At 38.5% G+C, this 20,521-nt stretch overlaps 1 protein-coding gene across 6 annotated transcripts in view; it reads right to left on the bottom strand.

Moving 5' to 3' along the window:
• OXR1 (oxidation resistance 1) overlaps positions 1 to 20,521 on the bottom strand; it is a 459,041-nt gene that overhangs the window by 93,820 nt on the left and 344,700 nt on the right. For 2 of the 6 annotated variants that reach the window (XM_082858880.1, XM_082858882.1), the window contains exon 1: positions 9,708 to 9,959. The exons of 3 other annotated variants lie outside the window; for them this stretch is intronic. In XM_082858880.1, the coding sequence (XP_082715006.1) occupies positions 9,708 to 9,906 (199 nt within the window). In that variant the 5' untranslated portion in view covers positions 9,907 to 9,959. Of the gene's footprint in view, positions 1 to 9,707; positions 9,960 to 20,521 lie in introns of those variants that run through there. One more of the 6 variants, XM_082858884.1, reaches the window with a different exon arrangement.

Raw genomic sequence — 20,521 nt, 5'->3', positions numbered from 1 at the left:
ACACTAAGGATGAAAAATCTGAAACAGAAATTAAGGAAACACTCCCACTTACCACTGCAACAAAAAGAATAAAATACCTAGGAATAAACCTACCTAAAGAGAGAAAAGACCTGTATGCAGAAAACTATAAGACACTGATGAAAGAAATTAAAGATGATACAAACAGATAGAGAGATATACCATGTTCTTGGATTGGAAGAATCCACATTGTGAAAATGACTATAGTACCCAAAGCAATATACAGATTCAGTTCAATTCCTATCAAACTACCAATGGCATTTTTCACAGAACTAGAACAAAATATTTCACAGTTTGTATGGAAACACAAAAGACCCCGAATAGCCAAAGCAATCTTGAGAAAGAAAAACAGAGCTGGAGGAATCAGGCTCCCGGACTTCAGAGTATACTACAAAGCTACAGTAATCAAGACAGTATGTTACTGGCACAAAAAAACAGAAATATAGATCAATGGAACACGAAAGAAACCCCAGAGATAAGCCCAACACACACACATGGTCACCTTATTTTTGATAAAGGAGGCAAGAATATATAATGGAGAAAAGACAGCCTCTTCAATAAGTGGTGCTGGGAAAACTGGACAGCTACATGTAAAAGAATGAAATTAGAACACTCCCTAACACCCTACACAAAAATAAACTCAGAATGGATTAAACACCTAAATGTAAGGCCAGACACTATAAAACTCACAGAGGAAAACATAGGCAGAACACTTTATGACATAAATCACAGCAAGATCCTTTTTGACCCACCTCCTAGAGAAATGGAAATAGAAACACAAATAAACAAATGGGACCTAATGAAACTTAAAAGCTTTTGCACAGCAAAGAAAACCATAAACGAGACGAAAAGATGGCCCTCAGAATGGGAGAAAATATTTGCAAATGAAGCAACTGACAGAGGATTAATCTCCAAAATGTACAAGCAGCTCATGCAACTCAATATCAAAAAAACAAACAACCCAATCCAAAAATGGGCAGTAGACCTCAACAGACATTTCTCCAAAGAAGATATAGATTGCCAACAAACACATGAAAAGATGCTCAACATCACTAATCATTAGAGAAATGCAAAGCAAAACCACAATGAGGTATCGCCTCACACCAGTCAGAATGGCCATCATCAAAAGGTCTATAAACAATAAATGCTGGAGAGGGTGTGGAGAAAAGGGAACCCTCTTGCACTGCTGGTGGGAATGTAAATTGATACAGTCATTATGGAGAACAGTATGGAGGTTCCTTAAAAAACTAAAAATAGAACTACCATAATACCCAGCAATCCCACTACTGGGCATATACCCTGAGAAAACCATAATTCATAAAGAGTCATGTACCACAATGCTCACTGCAGCTCTATTTACAATAGCCAGGACATGGAAGCAACCTCAGTGTCCATCGACAGATGAATGGATAAAGAAGATGTGGCGCATATATACAATGTAATATTACTCAGCCATAAAAAGAAACAAAACTGAGTTATTTGTAGTGAAGTGGATGGACCTAGAGTCTGTCATACAGAGTGAAGTCAGTCAGAAAGAGAGAAACAAATACCGTATGCTAACACATATATATGAATCTAAAAAAAATTTTTAAATGGTTCTGAAGAAACTAGGAGCAGGACAAGAATAAAGACGCAGACGTAGAGAATGGACTTGAGAACATGGGGAGGGGGAAAGGTAAGCTGGGATGAAGTGAGAGAGTGACATGGACTTATATATAATACCAAATGTAAAATAGATAGGTAGTGGGAAGCAGCCGCATTGCACCGGGTGATCAACTCTGTGCTTTGTGACCACCTAGAGGGGTGGAATAGGGAGGGTGGAAGGGAGACGCAAGATGGAGGAGGTATGGGGATGTATGCATATGTACAGCTGATTCACTTTGTTATAAAGCAGAAACTAACACACCATTGTAAAGCAATTATACTCCAATAGAGATGTTAAAAAAATAAAATAAAATAAAAATATTGAGCTGGGAGTCAATATTTTCAAACTCAATAATATAGATTTTAAACTTTGAAAAGCATCTTCTAAACTAAAAAAATATGCTGATTACTGTTTTTCTAATTAACTGATCCCATCTATAGTGAAGTAGTACAGGAAAAAATGCCTGTACTTTCAACCTTTCACTTGCTATTGACTGCTTATCCATAGTCAAAACAGAAATAAACTTTTAAAAATATCCCTCAATTTTTCTTGAACTTTGTAACCATCCTCCTCTAGATATCAGCCTATGTTTCTGCTTCTTTTCATAGTCGAATTTTTGGAAATAAGAGTCTACTTTCACTGTCTTTACTCCATCACCTCCTACTGATTCCACAATGTACTGCAATGTCTTCTGTCTTCCCAGTTCCCTAAACCTGCAAAGGAGAATAAACTAAAGGGCAAATTTGATAGTCTTTTTCAATTTTATTTTATTTGAACTTTATGAAGCACCCAACTAATTCCTTATCAATGCTCCTTTCATTTGGTAACATCTCACACTCCTTGGTCTCTAACCTGTTTTTTGTTCCCCTTTAATGCTCCTTTCCTCTACCCAGCCAAGGAATTTTTGTGTTGTGTGTGGCTCACTTCTAAGTGAAAAGATCCATGATACAGAGTGCTATAGAGCCTTGCTATTTAAAATTGTGTTCCAAGGACCAGCAGCATTGGCATCACCCGGGAGCTTACTGTGACGGCAGGATCTCGCGTTTCATTCCAGAACTGATTCACCGTTGCATCCACAATAAATTTGAGAAGGACTGTTAGTAGAGCTTTTGAAAGGATTAAACTTGCAGACTGAATAACTGACAGAAGAAACAGGCTTCTTTATACAACTCCCTACCCGTGACAGTAACACTAGCATCTTCAAATCTCTGTCAAACGAATTGTTTTCTAAGGTAGTCATTGTGATAGACTACCTTACAGTTACTAAATACTCTGTATTCCTCCCCGGGGAGGAATATAAAATACACTGTACCATCCCACTGATGTCAGACTTGGCTATGTGACTTGTTTTTCCCAAGGAAACGTGAACAGAAACCATGAGTCTTTCAGGTAGAAGTGTTAAGACCCAACATTAAACCTCTAAGGTCTTTCTTCCTTCTATCTCAAGACCAGTGCTGTTCCATATAGTGACTACTCTCTAAAAGGCTATTACACATACACATACCTGTGCACACACATCTAGTCATTCCTGTTTCTGCTCCTGATTAAATTAAAATGCTTGGAAAATAAAAGTTCTTCAGGAATTCATGCATAAGAAGCAAATCACCTACTAGAAGAAAAAGAAAACAGTCTAGCTTGCTTAAGACCTCTTTACTGAAACATTATTCAATGCCACAAGAATGAAATTAAACGAAATTATCAAAATAAAAACTCTAGGAATGATCAAAGGAGTAGCAGGGAGCACTGAACAATTATGTAGTGGAAAAACTATTTGTGACTGGTATAAGTATGACAGCGCTATGTAAGTATGAGAATTGTAAATATGATGTAATGAATATCAGGAGGTGGGGAGAAGAAATATGGGAGACGACACTGCTCATGTTACCTCAAAGAGTTAAAGAAACCCCACCTAAAACTGAAAGAAGAATGTAACAATAATACCAATCTCTTAATATTTTTGCAGATTCTGCTTAACTTTAGACACACCATTTAAGAAATACTTTCTTAAGGCAAACAAATATCTTTCAGTCACTCTTTCCCTCTAACCATCTATCCATCATTTTATACGTATATATTCATAAAACAGATCTTAACAATAATGCCTACCCTAACATTAATGACATCACTATATAGTTGGATTGGAGGTGGCTTTTAAGCTTTAATATTTGTTATGTATGACTTCTTCATAGTTAGCATGCATTAGTTTTACCAAAGTTTATAATCTAGCACCTACCCCTCAGTTAAGACAAACCATCAGATAACTGCATATTTGGGTTAATTGTTTTCGTCCTGTATAGAACTGTTTTTACTACCTTGCATTTTGTTGTCACACCACTGAACTACATTAAAGAACGGTGTTAAAAAAATAGCTTTTTGAAATTAGAATCTGTATTTACTATAAAGATGATGAGGACACTTTTTGCTATATTAGAATTCCATGAGAATTTTTTCTCTTTATTCTATCAGGAAAAGTTGCATTTTTCTTACCCGCCTAAGCAACGGGTTTATCTTTATTTTAGTGACACTGTGATTTATGTCTGATCACATTTCCCTTTTTCACTGATTGCTAGAAAACAAAGGCTAATTTTTGGCCTTTCTCTAATACATTAATTTGGTCTTAAAACATGCCCCTTTTTTGTACTAATATTCATTCATTCAAAAAAATGTATCAAGAGTCCCTTAATGTAAGTTTGCTGATGGCCATTAGGGAGTCTTTATAAACACAGAAAAAAACTATTTGCAGTTACTTTACTTTTTAATTAATGTTTGATTTATTGAAGTACAAATATAAAAATCTAGTTTTCCTTTAAGCCTTCAACTGTAAGTGTATTCTATTTATAAAACTAGTAAATTTAACACACTTTCTAAGGTGCTTTTGATAGTTGATCAACTCAAACAGAAAACAAACTAAATATCCTTAAATACAAACGAGTAATTAAATTCTCTCACATATATATACTAAATTGTATTTATACATCTACTATCGTAAACACTTTAATTGCCTCTAACAAGAAAACCTTTCTAAAAACTTAACTCTAGTAAATACATTGCAATAAAGTTTTAAATATAATGAATGTTAAGTTCTCTTAAACATTCCAATAGTTTCAAAATTTAGCCAAATACTTGCACCTTTTAACTTAAAATCACTCAAAAAACAATTACATAAGTATTCATCTTCAATTAGATTCTTAGACTAATTTGTATGCACTCTAATAGGCCTAATTCTCTGAAATATAACAAATATTTTAAAGACCAAATACACTGATTATTCCTAAACTTAATACAAAAATACTAAGCATTTAACAAATTTCATCATTTCCATATTTACTTCTAACCTTAACAAGGGTAAAAGACTTACCCACTAAAGAAAGCAGTGATTCTCAAAGTGTGGTCCCCAGATCAGCAGCATTGGCATTACTTTAGAAGTTGTTAGAAATGCAAATAATGGGTCCTGGCTCATCAGAAACTCTAGAGGAGGGGTCCAACATTTTTTTTTATACATATACATATGTTCCCATATCTCTTCCCTCTTGCATCTCCCTCCCTCCCACCCTCCTTATCCCACCCCTCCAGGCAGTCACAAAGCACCGAGCCGATACCCCTGTGCCATGAGGCTGCTTCCCACTAGCTATCTACCTTACGTTTGTTAGTGTATATATGTCCATGCCTCTCTCTTGCCCTGTCACAGCTCACCCTTCCCCCTCCCCATATCCTCAAGTCCATTCTCCAGTAGGTCTGTGTCTTTATTCCTGTCTTACCCCTAGGTTCTTCATGACATTTTTTTTCTTAAATTCCATATATATGTGTTAGCATACGGTATCTGTCTTTCTCTTTCTGACTTACTTCACTCTGTATGACAGACTCTAGGTCTATCCACCTCATTACGAATAGCTCAATTTCGTTTCTTTTTATGGCTGAGTAATATTCCATTGTATATATATGTGCCACATCTTCTTTATCCATTCATCCGATGATGGGCACTTGGGTTGCTTCCATCTCTGGGCTATTGTAAATAGAGCTGCAATGAACATTTTGGTACATGACTCTTTTTGAATTTTGGTTTTCTCAGGGTATATGCCCCGTAGTGGGATTGCTGGGTCATATGGTAGTTCTATTTGTAGTTTTTTAAGGAACCTCCATACTGTTCTCCATAGTGTCTGAACCAATTCACATTCCCACCAGCAGTGCAAGAGTGTTCCCTTTTCTCCACACCCTCTCCAGCATTTATTGTTTTAACAAGCCTTTGGGTGATTCTGAGGCACATTAAAGTCGGAGACTCATTGCTTTATTGTAGCCTCAACTACTCAGAGGCAGTTCTGTCCTAAAACACAGATAATGTAAAAGCCTTGAGTTCAGCCATCCTGTGAGGTGAGCAGCAATTCTAAAATGGGCAAATCTACTTCACACTTGAGAACCAATGGACAAAGGAAACAATATTAAGACCTCAAACTTAGCTGGAGTTACCATCAGAGCAGATTGAGGTTGCTTATCAAGAAGAGATTCTTCTCCCCCTCACCTTAGGAAAGAGACTAAGACTGCCGACATCTAGGGTTATCCTCTTCCATGAGTGACCAGCACCATGAGTTGTTTTTTTAATAGTAACAACTGGTACTCCAAATCCTATACAGGTACTTGGTCTTCTCTGGGTTCAAGATAAACTATTATCTAACTCTTCCTGACAATCTGCATCTGCAATTTCCAACCTAAAATATATCTAAGTTTTCTTACACCTTCCTTGGATTTTACGTTTTCATCTCATTTTAATATCCTTCTGATTCTAAATAAATTTCAGTGACTATCCATCCTATCCTTTACCTAATTTAACTTGTTTTAACTTTAACATCACACATGATAGAATTTTGCATTCTTCTCACATTTTTTCCTGTCTGACATAACTCTTAGAAATAGGAAGATAACTCTCAAATGGATTCTATATCCCTTATTTCTTTGCCTGGCCCAGATTCTTTGTCAGGAAAATGGGATAATAATAGTACCTATCTCACAGAGTTTTTATTAGGATTAAATAAAAGTATCTGCTAGTGCCTGCTCCATAGAAAATGTTCTTAGTCACTCTTATTCTTGTCATTTCCCCAAAAGATACTGTTTTAATTGGTAAAAGTAAATGAAAAGAAACTTCAAATAGGAGTGAGATGTATTTAAAGTATACTGTCACCAAGTGGGAGAACAGAGTTGACATAACAGGGAAGTTTATGATAAAAACTATGCTACAATTAAGTTGAAACTCTAAATATGTTAAATTTTTTTACTTATTACCATGTGATCTAGTAACTGACTACTTTTAAAGGTTACCCAATACAGGTTTATGGTGATGCCTCCAAACCTGATCTATACTTAAGGTCTAAAAATTTTTTTGAATCAGAACATAATTTTCTCTTTAAGCAGGAGCAAAAATTGTGTCATAGTGTGTCTTCTTTGTAATTGTTATTAACTAGAGCAATGGTGTGATAAGCTCCTTAATGTGTCTAAGTCCCAATTAGATATTCCTGAGGGGACTATAATGTTGGAATCAGCAAACACTGAAAACTGGTAAAAGCAAAAGCAGCCACCTTGGAGAGGAGTGAAGGCATCAGTTAACACTGTCAGGTAAGCAGTTTGTTTACAGAAAGAGTTAAAATCAGAAACGTATGACCAAAGTTTTATCTGGTCCATCCTTAAACTGTCAATGGTAAAACTATTTTATCAGCACCTTTACTGAACATGAAATGGTGAGGGGTAAGATCACAAACAACAAATGGAGTCCTGGAGTGTAGCCGATCTACAAGTGTAGAAGTGTCTGCACAAGATATACTGCTACAACACACAGGACATTTTAAAGAACTGAAGGAAGGGTGACAAATAACAGGGAACTTAAGCAGCTGTTATAAAAATCTAAAATAAAGGTAGTCACAAGCAGAAAGAGTAGAAGAAATCCTTTAAACAGACTAACAAATACTCATTCCAAAGGACACAAATGTAAAGAAAAACCCTATACCCAAAACCTATCTGGTAGGCAGCTGCCAAGAAAAGATCTCTCATTTTAAGCAAAGGCTGCCTAGAAATTAATGAAGAACCATTTATTTTTTACCTGTATGTATACATGTTGCCTCTCAAAGGAGTCAACTGAGGAAGCTATACTTATTCTAAGAGTGGGAGGGGGTAATCAAGTTATTGCTGGGGCATTCATCTTTTGAACTACCTTCAGAACTCTGTAGGCATAACTTTATAGACTTACAATGTTTTTAACCCCAAATGCTATTTAATTTGTAGCTTTACCATCTATCATGTTCACTAATTCTGTTCCAAATGAAAAAAGAGCTCCAGAGTTGAGAACCTTTGAGATCATCCAATCAACCTCATTTAAAATGAGAAAATATACACCCAAAGAGATTAAGTAATTTATACAAATTCTTTCAGCTAGTTAATGCTAGAAGTACCTGTCCACTGACCTTGGTCATAAACTGACATCACAAGGCCTTTCTAACTTGTGTCAAGAGATTTGGGGGCACCATGAATATTAAAGAAAGTGCCATGAGTTCATAAGGCAGCTTCAACAGAAGAGGAATCTGTATAGTATTTTGAAGCTGTAACTCTGAAGGACAGTGTTTGATATAGCAGTGTGCTCAATACATGTTTCTGAATCAATGAATCAGATGTATATATTTGGGCAAATTTGTTAAATTATTCATCATATCCCTTTCCAGGTTAAGTTACACCACATATTTCTCAGTTCTTCATCTACCTAGGGGCTAGTCACATTTCAACTGTTTTCAATTAATCAACTGAGGTCTCATAAAAAAAAAATCCTTTATTCAAACACTTTAAAGTTCTAGTCCTCATCCCTGGTCCCACCTTTAAGAGGATTCTGCATCTGATTAATGTCCTTCAAAGCAGAAACCAAGTATCCCCTTTTTCATTTTTCTAATTCCATAAACAAGAATTGTGAAGAAAAAATATTATGTAAAGTGAAGAAAAATTAATAAAAGGGACCATGATAAAATTACATTTTAATATTCAAGTTTCTTCAAAGCTTAAATTACACACACACACACACACACACACACACACAATCAATAGATGTCCTCACAGTTTCAGTGCTTTAAAATGAATGTTAGGATGTGGGTCATGGATAGATTTTATATTCTTTGTACTTTTCTCTATTTTCTAAACTAATACTCACATAACTTACTCTCATAACACCAGAATGCATATTAAAACAGGTAACAAGAATAAAATATGATTAGGAGAGGTCTGCCACTTATTAACTCAGGGGAAGCCAACGACATTGGAGAAGTTACCATATGCATGATGCAAATACCGCTTCAGCAAGTGCTTTTAAAAATTCCGTAAGATATCAATATCCTGTCATTATGACTGATTTTTTAAAGGGCAGTACAACCCCACTATGACAAAAGAAAACTGAACAGGCAGTAGAAATGATAACTGAGGAAAGTTTCCAGGTTCTGCCACCTCAAGACAACACGCAGCCTTTCAAAATACACGACACAAAAATCCACTGGGTTGCCGTGTACGCTAAACATTTTCTTTTCCAAAGCCGTATTAAGTGCTTATGTGAATTCTAACAGTTGGCAAATATCAAATAAAAACAATGACCCAATCCAAACCCAAGTCAAGCACAGCGTTCTTAATGATTTCTAAGAGGGAAAACATGAGCGTCACAATTGGTTCAATATTCACCTCTCACGCGGAGGGAAAAACGAAGGGATCCTACCCTTGAAATAGTTGGCGGGGTAAGGAAAGTCGAGCATAGGTGAAGAAAGCAGGAAGAGCAGAGCAGGAAAAGCTACGACGCAGACACGAGCAAGTCTTCCGTCCCCAGAGCAGAGCGAGCCCTCCGCTCCTCGCCCCGGTCCCGCCGCCATCCCGGCCCGGCACACCTGCCAACGCCCGGCCCGCGCCCCCCGCCCACCCCGTTCACGCCGGCGGCCGGCGGGGCCGCGCCCCCAGCGCAGCGCCCACACCTCCGCCTGCCCCCCGCCCTCAGCCCGGGTCGGCCGCGCTGGACGCGAAGGAAGGCTGGGCTCACCGGGTCCCTCCGGGCTGGACGGCGCCGGGGGCCGGTGGGGCGGGGACCCGCACTCGGGGTCCCCCTGGGCGGGCTCCCTCAGGTAATCCTCGAAGCGCACCTGCCGGGCTACGCCGCCACCCCCGAACCCCCGCAGGCGGTTGGCTGTGCCTCGCAGAAGGCGCCCGCTCTTCCCCGTGAACGTGGTCAGGTAGTCCATGCTGCCGCCGGGCAGGCGCCGAGGAGGCCAACGGTTTCCGCCGAGACTCTGTGCTCGCCCACCCACGCGTCCGAGCCGACACTGGGGGCGGTGGCTCCGCACGCCTCACCGGAGGCTGGGAGGGAAAAGGGGAGGGGACGTCCGGAACTTGGCCCCGGGGCGGACCATCAGGGAACTAGGCGTCGGGGGAAAAGAAGCTGGACAAAAGTTTTGAAAAGTTTTTCTTGTTGCTTCCAAACGCCAGTTCGGGCCAAACTTAGCTTGTAGAGTAGATATATACTTCCTGGAACAGAGGCAGCGTCGAAACGCGGCGGCCTTTTAGCAAGCCGAACCGAACCTATCCGCTTCCCCCCACGTGCCTGGCTCCAATGGAGCAGGCCTGCCCCGCCCTACCCCGCCCAGTCCCGACCCGACCGGACTTTCGGGACTGCTGGAGAAAGGGGAGGAGGCCGAGCCTCGGGACCCGAGGGTAGAGCCGGGTATAAGGATATAAGGGTATAAGGATGGCCCTGGGGAGGCTTCGCTGGATTTGCGGAGAGTTTGGGGGCCTAGGACAGCAGTGTCCAAAAGTTTCTGTGTGTCCAAAAGTTTCTGTGAGTCTCTGTGTGTTAGGGGGAGGGGCACAATCCACAGGAAACTTTTGCAGTTTGAAATTTTGGTGGGCGGGGTGGGTGAGAGGAAGGAGAGAATGTTAGTTTTAAGGTAAAACTAAAGTCGTAGTTAACATAAAACAACCCAGATAAAATGCTTCCTAGGAAGCCTTATGACACCATCTTTGTAAAATAAAGCATTAATCGTCACGGTCGAAGTTCGCCGTGGCATTATGAACTGATGTTAGAGTTTGACATTCCATGACTCTGGTCCTGTAAGGCAAGGTAATTAGGGCTTCAGTGTGCAACTTTATCCTCCTTTAAGCAGAGAAGGAGCAACGACATTTGACAGACATTTACTACCCGATTTTGTTTCCTGTGAGATCTGGTTATTCTCTTCCTTTCACATCTGTTCATAGCTGTTTTAGTTTTTCCCATGCGGTAAATAAACTTTCTTGGAATTACCAGATTATTAATGCATTTGAAGAAAAGGTTTGAACTAGGAAGTTGAAGAGCTAATCATACCAAACAGTGGAGTCCAGAAAACATCTCTGAGGAACTTAAGCATTTTGCCAAACCATTAAAGATTATCCTCCGCCCTGCCCCCCCCCCTTTTAAATTATTTGACTGATCTTTTTCCCATCATCACCATTTTCAGCTTAAATTCTTAATAGGTTGGACAAACTTCACCATTCTAACATCAGCATCACCTTTATACTTGGTTAAATGTATAGACTGTCTGGGCTGTACCCCCAGAGTGTGATTTCACAGTGTTTCTGAGTAAGGACCCAGGAATATGCATATTCAGCAACCATCCCTGTGTTCAGATGTGCTGCTTAGGAAAGCACTGCTCCAGACTTCCTTCTGTACCTCCTTGGAACCCATTTGGTAGAGTGGTAAGTGGATCCCAGTTTTTCTGCGATTTCCATTTCTTAAGGAAGGAAGCATTACCAAGCTTAGCACCACTTCCAAGATCTCAGAGAGGCTCAGTAAGCTTTACAAATTGAATTTCGATGACTTAAGTCTAATCCTGATTAACTACAGTGAAATCCTTTTTCTAAAATATATTTTACATCTTCAAATCTGCCATTAGTTTGTGATAATCATATCCAAAATAGTGGTTGAGTATTTTATACCTGATTAAATCTGCAGTTTTACATCTAACCTTAGTAGGAACCTGTACTCTACCAGTTCAAATACAGGTTTACAAGCAGTTAACCCATCAATTTTTTCTGCTTCTGTTTCATGGAAAGCTAGAGCTGCTGGATAAAAATGTATAACTTTGATGATTAAGTGCTTTACAAGTTTTTATTTAAACTCAGCTAAGCCCTAATGTCTCTAAAATCGTTTTACTCATTTCGTCATCTTTCCTTTTTATTCTTCGCATTTGTTGTCTGACCCATCACCATCCTCCTGAAGTTACCAAATTCATTACGCAAACATGTTACTTGGTCTTCTAAATGACTTAAAATCATAGGCCATGAAATATAAACACTCTCACTCTTCTTCCCCTTTCCTTTTTAATCTACAAGCTCATCTCCATATATTGCCTCAGAAGGAAGGAAGTCCTTACACGTCCATGCCTCTCGTTCTCCAAATTAATTCTTGACCTTAGTCTGGTGTGTGTTGCCTATGACTTGTCAGCCTTATTATTCCTTTGCGTTTTATTATTTTTTCTCTCTCCACTCTGGTTCCTTCCTCCTTATCATGCCATATCACCACATATATTCCTCTCATCCTTTAAGAAAAAAAAAAAGTGTCCTTATATATCGTGCATGCCTCCTCCAGCAAACCTTTGCCTTATTTTTATTTATTTATTTATTTATTTATTTTTTTGCGGTACGCGGGCCTCTCACTGCTGTGGCCTCTCCCGTTGCGGAGCACAGGCTCCAGACGCGCAGGCTCAGCAGCCATGGCTCACGGGCCCAGCCGCTCCGCGGCACGTGGGATCTTCCTGGACCGGGGCACGAACACGCGTACCCTGCATTGGCAGGTGGACTCTCAACCACTGTGCCACCAGGGAAGCCCCCTTTGCCTTATTTTTAAAATAACTTTATTGACATATGATTTTACAAACCATATAATTCATCTGTTAAAAGTATACAATTCAATGGTTGTTAGTATATTTACACAGTTGTTAAACCATCACCCAAATCTAATTTTTGAACATTTCTATTACCCACCAAAGAAACTTCTTGTCCATTTCTAGTACTCCCCATTTCCACCACAGGCATAGACCACCACTAATCTACTTTTTGTCTCTATGGATTTGCCTTTTATAAACATTTCACATAAATGGAATCATACAATATCTGGTCCTTGGTGTCTGACTTCTTTCACTTAGCCTAATGTTTCTGAGGCTTATTCATGTTGTAGCAGGTATTAGTATGTCATTCCTTTTTATTGCCAAATAATATTATAGGGATATATCATATTTTATTAATCCATTTATAAGTTGATGGATATTTGTACTATTCCCACTTTTTGGCTATTATGAGTAATGTTGCTATGAACATCTATGTACCAATTATTTTGTGGACATATGTTTTCATTTCTCTCTATACCCAGAAGTTGAATTGCTGGATTTATTTTTTTGGTATAGAACATATTCTAAGTTTAAGGTATATAATGTGATGATTTGATAGGAGTATATATTGCAAAATGATTACTGCAGTAGAGTTAATTAACATTTCTATAAACTCGTATAGTTATCTTTTTTGTATATGTGCTATGAGAATGTTTAAGATCTACCCTCTTAGCAACTTTCAACTATACAATATTGTTAGCTATAGTCACCAGGTTATATGTTAGATCCCCACGAGTTATTCAACTTAAAATTGTAAATTTATACCATTTGAGCAACATCTCACCATTTCCGCCAACCTCCAGACCCCAGCAACCACGATTCTACTCTCTGTTTCTATGAGTTCAGTTTTTTTAGATTCCACATGTAACTGAGATCATACAGTATGTGTCTTTGTCTGACTTATTTCACTTAACATAATACCCTCAAGGTCCATCCATGTTGTTGCAAATAGTAGTATTTCCTTTTTATGGCTGAATAATATTCCATTGTGTATCTATATCACATCTTATTTATCCATTCATCCATTGATGGATATTTAGGTTGTTTCCATGTCTTAGCTATTGTGAATAAAGCTGCAGTGAACATGGGGGTGCAGATATCTCTTCGAGATAGTGATTACATTTCCTATGGATATATACCCAGAAGTAGAATTGATGGATCATACAGTAGTTCTCATTTTAATTTTTTGTGGAACCTCCATACTGTTTGCCATAGTGGCTGTACCAATTTACATCCCCACCAACAGTGCATGAGGGTTCCTTTTTCTCCACATCCTTGCTAACACTTATCTCCTACCTTTGTAATAACAGCCATTCTGACAGGTGTGAGGTGATATCTCATTGTGGTTTTGATTTGCATTTGCCTGATGATTAGTGATGTTGAACATCTTTTCACGTAACTCTTGGCCATCTGTATGTCTTCTTTGGAAAAATGTCTATTCAGATCCTCTGCCCAGTTTTTAATTCAATTGTTGGTTTTTTGCTATTGAGTTTTATGAGTTCTATATATATTTTGGATATTAACCCCTTATCAGATAAGTGGTTTGCAAATATTTCCTGCCATTCCTTAGGTTTGCTTTTTATTTTGTTGATTGTTTCTTTTACTGTGATGTAGTCCCACTGGTTTATTTTCGTTTCTGTTGCCTGTGCTTTTGGAGTCATATCCAAAAATTTATTGCCAAGACCAATGTCAAGGAAGATTTTCCCTGTTTTCTTTTAGTTTTATGGTTTTAGGTCTCACATTTGAGTCCTTAATTTTTGTGTATGTTGTAAGATAGGGGTCGAATTTCGTTCTTCTGCATGTGACTATCCAGTTTTCCCAGCAACATTTATTAAAGAAACTGTATTCTTGGCTCCATTATAGTTGATGGTATATGCATGATTTATTTCTGGGTTCCTGATTCCGTTCCGTTGATCTATGTGTCTGTTTTTATGCCAGTACCCCACTGTTTGATTACTATAACTTTGTAATAAATTTGAAATCAGCAAGTGTGATGCATCAGCTTTGTTCCTCTTTCTCAGGATTGCTTTGGCGGTTTGGGGTCTTCTGCAACTCCGTATGAATCTTAGCATTGTCTGTCCTATTGCTATGAAAAATGCCATCGGAATTTTGATAGGGATCACATTGAATATGTAGAACACTTTGGGTAGTTTGGACATTTTAACAATATTCTTCCAACTCATGAACACAGGATACCTTTCCATTATTTGTGTCTTATTCAATTTCTTTCATCAGTGTCTTACAGTTTTCAAAGTAGAGATCTTTCACCTCCTTGGTTAAATTTATTGCTAAGTATTTTATTGTTTTTGATGCCATTGTAAATGGGATTGTGTTCTTTATTTCTTTTTCAGATAGTTCTTAGCATATATGAATACGACAAACTGACTTTCTCTGTCAATTTGTATCCTGCAACTTTATGAAGTTATTTATTAGTTCTAACAGTACTTTTATGGAGTCTTTAGGATTTTTCTATATACAAGATCATATCATCTGTAACTTTACCTCTTCCTTTCCAATCTGGATGCCTTTTCTCTGTCTCGCCTAAGTGCTCTGGCTGGAACTTCCAGTACTACGTTGAATGAAAGTGGTGACAGTGGGCACCCTAGTCTTCTTCCTGATCTTAGAAGAAAAGCTTTCAGCCTTTCATTGCTGAGTGTGATTTTAGCTGTGGGCTTATCATATATATGGCCTTTATTATTTTGAGGTACATTCCTTCTGTACCCAATTTATTGAGAGTTTTTGTCATGGAAAGATACTGAGTTTTGTCAAATGCTTTTTCTGTATCTACTGAGATGATCATATTAGTTTTATTTTTCATTTTAATAATATGGTATATAACACTTATTGATTTACATATGTTGAATCATTCTTGCATCCCAGGAATAAATCCCACTGTTTGCTAGTATTTTGTTAAGAATTTTTGCATCTATATTCATCAGAGATAAGTGTCCTGTAGTTTTTTTTGGTGTTAATTCTTCTTTAAATGTTTGGTAGAATTCACCAGTGAAACCATCCGGTCCTGGGCCTTTCTTTTTGGGGATGTTTTGATTACAGATCCATACTTCTTACTAATTATTGATCTGTTCAGATTTTCTATTACTTTATGATTCAGTTTTGGGTTGAATTTTTCTTGAAATTTATCCATTTTTCCTAAGTTATCCAATTTATTGGCATGTAATTGTTCATAGTAGTCTCTTATGAACGTTTACATTTGTATGTTATCAGTTGTTTTAGTTTAGACCGTATTAGAAATAATTTCCGTATCTCTGCTCTGTATTTTTTTAAAAGGTATTAGAAAAATGGAAATGCAAAAAGGAAAAGAAAGAGCAAAACAACTTTGGAGAAACCTAAGCCTGTTGCTAGCTATTATTTTTATACCAAAATGCCAGTTTCCAGCTTCAGTCTGTAGCTGGTAATTAGATACTATTATTTTTATTTTTTCTCGTTGGAGGGGCTATGGGGGAATTGAACTTTGGGGTCTATCAATACAAGACAAAATGAAGTATGGCAATAAAAATAGAACCTGCCTACAAGTCCATCCATCTCTCTTAGACAAAGTTCTGGGCAGCAATGCCAAGTTCTTATCAATATTCCACTTGTTTCAGCCAGGGTGCATGAGCAGAAGACTGGTAAGTACTAAGCATAATATTTGAAAGGAAGAGAACCTACTCCTCTTCTTAAAGTGTATGGGGGTTCCTTGACTCCCCACCTCCCCATCCCAAACAACATTTGGGAAAGATGCTAATAATACCAGGCAAATTAGCCAAAATCCAGACTGCATATAGGAAGAGAAACCCAAACCTGGATGGTCAATCCAGCACTAGCCAGATAGGTTTGATTTTCAAAAGAGTCATGCACTGGCCATTCTCTCCCACTGCAGATCTACTCTTAGCTCTCACAAGGCAACAGAAACATCAATAGAACCAGATTCTGTGCTGTTCTAACAGGCATGAAGAAAAGTTTGACCACTTCCAGCTACCTCTCAAGAGAGAAGCAGACTAAGCCCACCTACCCCACTCCCCACTCCCTACCCAGGGCCTCTTATGGGAACTAAGCTGGCTCTACAACCAACACCATGAGCAGCAGTGGCATGAAAAACATGTAATGAATGAAGTGAACAAAGACTGGTTGGAAGCCACTTTGTGCCTACTCTACTAATTTTCTGGAGTTAAGGAAGAAAGGTGTGGGGAGGAGATTCTTAAAACATACAGAGAAAGATACAACAGCATTGTTAGGCTGCATGATACATAAACACATGCACTTACGTTTGGTCATTAAACCCTACGTGTTGTGTAACATGAAACCTCCCAGCTTTTAGTTTCTCCCCTCTTTAATCATCTCCAACACTGCAGCTGGGTAATCTCAAATCCATAGATCTAACTGTTGCCTTTCCTCCACTTTAAAAACATTCCTGTTCCAGCAGCAACATCCTGCAGTTAATGAGAATCAGCTGTGGAACATTTAAAAAAATACAGATTTCCCTACTACACCCCAGAGATCCTGATTGCAGGGTTGTAGGGTGGGGCTCAGGAACCTCAGTTTTTGATGATGAGCGGTGTTTGAGATCTGCTCCTTTACAGTTCTTCTAAGTGCTTTGCATATTTAGTTCACACAAATCACACATTTACTTCTGAATAGGGCCACAAGGCTAGTTTTGACAAACACTGAGCAAAAGTGACGTGTTTTACACTCACATGTGTAAAGAAACAGCCTCTTTTTAAAGCAGCCAATGTTCTACACTCCATATGCCCCTGCCCCTGCTTCAGCAACCAAGGATACCACCTGCTTCAGGTGGCACAGCTATGAGATGGTGGAGCCATCTCCAATAACCTGGATCCCTGAGAAACTACGTGGATCAGAGTCCCTCCCCGCAACTTCAATCTGAATTGGACATGTAATATGAGCGAGAAAGAAAGAAAGAAAGAAACACTATTACAGTAAGCCACTGAGGTTTAGGGGTTCATTTGGCACCATAGCAGAAGCTTAGCCAACCTTGACTGATACAAGGGTTTACAAATGCTTAATTTACATTGATTTTTATCATATATTCCAAGTTAGTATACAAAAGACTTCCTGATTTATGTTGTCAAATTCATGCGTTTTGTTTTTCAGGCCTCTCTTGCCATTTCTATATTCTGACGAGTATTCTCAGATTCCAAGAATATTTATTAATTTACCATCTAAATGATGTATGTGAATAAGAATTTTCTTGACATTTCACAACCAAAAGCAAGCAAACAAACCAAAACACAATGAGTAGAATGCTGAGGTGCTGATGCTAAGAACCCATCAATCATCCATCACTCCCAGTTTAAAACTTCATTTCATTCCCATCAATCATCCATCACTCCCAGTTTAAAACTTCAGTTTCATTCACATCAGCCTAATTCTCTCAATAAATGTCTTTATGATCAGAAAATATTATAAATTTGAACTTGTAAAACAAATGTATGCTCATAAAATGCCATTTTTATGTTCTATATATTGGTTTTAGGTAAAACTATATTAGAAGAAGTTTAAAAAGAATTGCTTTTAGAGCTATAGAGAGTAAGTCTCAGTTCTCTTTCACATGCTGCCCTTAATTTAGTAATAGCAACCCTGTTAGATCTGAGAGAGACCTTGGTGTTTATCTGTTTGAGCCTCTCATATTTGTTGATTTGTTAGCTAAGACCCAGAGAAGTCAAGCGAATCTCTCAAGGTCACACACTTCTATAAGAGCAGAGCCAGAAGAACCCAGGGCTTTTCTACAGGGAGTGCTGCCACATGAAGTGCTCCATCTTTGACTTGAGTAATGAGTTGTGACTCTCGATTCACCCAAACATTTGTTAAAGTGGCAGGATGTCCCATAAAGTGTTTTCCAGATGTGAAAGCTGGGTCAAAGTATTTACTTTTGAGATGTAGCTTTCTTATCTGTAAAATAAGAGCAAATAATACCTATCTTGCAGCTCTATTTTGATTAGAAAGGATATCACACATGTTCAGTGTTAGACCCATTGTCCCTTGGCCTTAAGTAAACAAATTTAGATTTATTGCCTTCAAATTTCAGCCTATACTTCTAGATCAGGGTTCAACAAAGTATGGCTTATGGATCAAATCTGGCCTGGTACCTGTTTTTATCAATTCAGTCTTACTGGAACACAGCCACACCAGTTCATCTATGTATTGTCTATAGCTGCTTTTATGCTACAACAGCAGAGATGACTAGTTGTGACAGAGACCTTATGACCCAAAAGCCCCAAATATTTACTTCCATGCTGTTTTCAGAAAAATTGTGCTGACCCATGTTCTAGATTGCTGAGATCATTTTGAAACTACTCTTGATTCTTTCACTGAAGTATCATTCAATTATCTCTTTCCCTGACTCAGCCACAAATTTATCTCTATTCAAGTTGTTCCTAAAAATATTTGGGACATGGGCAAGGAGAGTCCCCGGGCACAGCACAGGAGAGTGCCTTCATGGTTGACAATGATTACCACTCGCTGGACACACTTATCTGAAGAAGTATGAATCCACTAAATGATACCATCACCCAGTTTTCATTTATCAACTATGTCGTATATTTGTTAAATGCCTTTCTAATGGACAGAAGAAGATGAGGTACAGACTCCACACGATCACTGTTTATCCCCTCCCAATGGGTTTCAAACCTTTGTTGTTTCTGTATCCTTCAACTCCATTTCAGCCCCATCCTTTGAAATTTGAATTATTCATCTAACTATAGTTTTCTGGCAGATCTCCTGTTATCCTGGTAAAGACTGGTTATCTGTCAACAAATCTGATATTCTTCCTGGGCATACTATATTTCCCAGCTTTCTTTTTGATCACGGTGCCCAAGTGACTGAGCTCTAGCCAATGGAAGGATTGCAAAAGTGATGTGTGCTACTTCCAGGCCTGGCCCACAAGAGCATCTCACTGATGACCCTTCACGGTCTTTTCCTTTCACAGCCTGGAAGCAGATAAGCAGGAAGACCCAAGAAGCCATTTGTTAAAGATGGTAGAGCCACAAGATAGAAGGAACCTGGGTCCCTGAATCTACTCTTAGAGGGGAGCCACCCACCATTCAGGAACACCAATTTTGGACTTGAACAAGAAATAAATTTCTCTTGTATTTAAGTCATTATATATATTTGAGGTTTGTTTGGTACAAAAGGGAATATAATTTTCACAAATACACTATCATTCTCATACTATTACTACCAAAGGGTCTGTGACCACATATCAAAATATCCTGATCAAGTTTTCTGGACAAAGAGGTTACAAGTTATGCAAAGTGGATGTAGGTGGTCTTTCACTATATCCTCACCTACCTTAGCCTATAAATCTCCGTGTCACAGTTTTTGTTTTGTATTTTCTAGTAGCTCATTCATTTTTGTTTTTTAATAATGCTCAGGGGTTTGTTTATTGATTCAATCAGTCAACAGATGTGGGGCCCTGACTAGGCACCAGGGAGATGCTAAACCAGACAGACAACCTTCTGCCTCTAGTGCTTCCTGATTTGTATTCGTGAATAACTCAGTGAACACTGCCCAGCCTCAGTTTCCTCAGCTATCACACTGGGGTAGCAATGGTGACCTAGTGTTTAATGAAAACAGTGTAAGTTCATGACATTTGACACAAGCCTGACATACGATCAGTGCTCTGTTGGGGAGGAAGAAAACTTTCCTCTACCCTTCTAGGTTCTTCTGGCTAGATTATTAAATTGACATGTAGCTCATTCATTCTTAATTGAGAAAAAGCAAAATAGGCACAGTTGTTCTGTCTTAATAATCGGTTCAACAATGTACATCTTCCTCAAGAAGAGAGCCTCATACCGGCTTCTTATCCTCCTTTATTCAAAGACTTCCCTTTTCACAGAATGATCTTAGTTGGCTAGTTCCTTTAGTGTTTCTGAAACCTCGCTCTGTGTTTTGACCTTTCTAACACTCTTTACAGTTTTAT

This window comes from Leucopleurus acutus, assembly GCF_964270905.1.
Source record: "Leucopleurus acutus genome assembly, chromosome: 17".
In the NCBI taxonomy this organism is placed as follows: Eukaryota; Metazoa; Chordata; class Mammalia; order Artiodactyla; family Delphinidae; genus Leucopleurus; species Leucopleurus acutus.
This window is presented reverse-complemented; position numbering and strand designations above follow the sequence as displayed.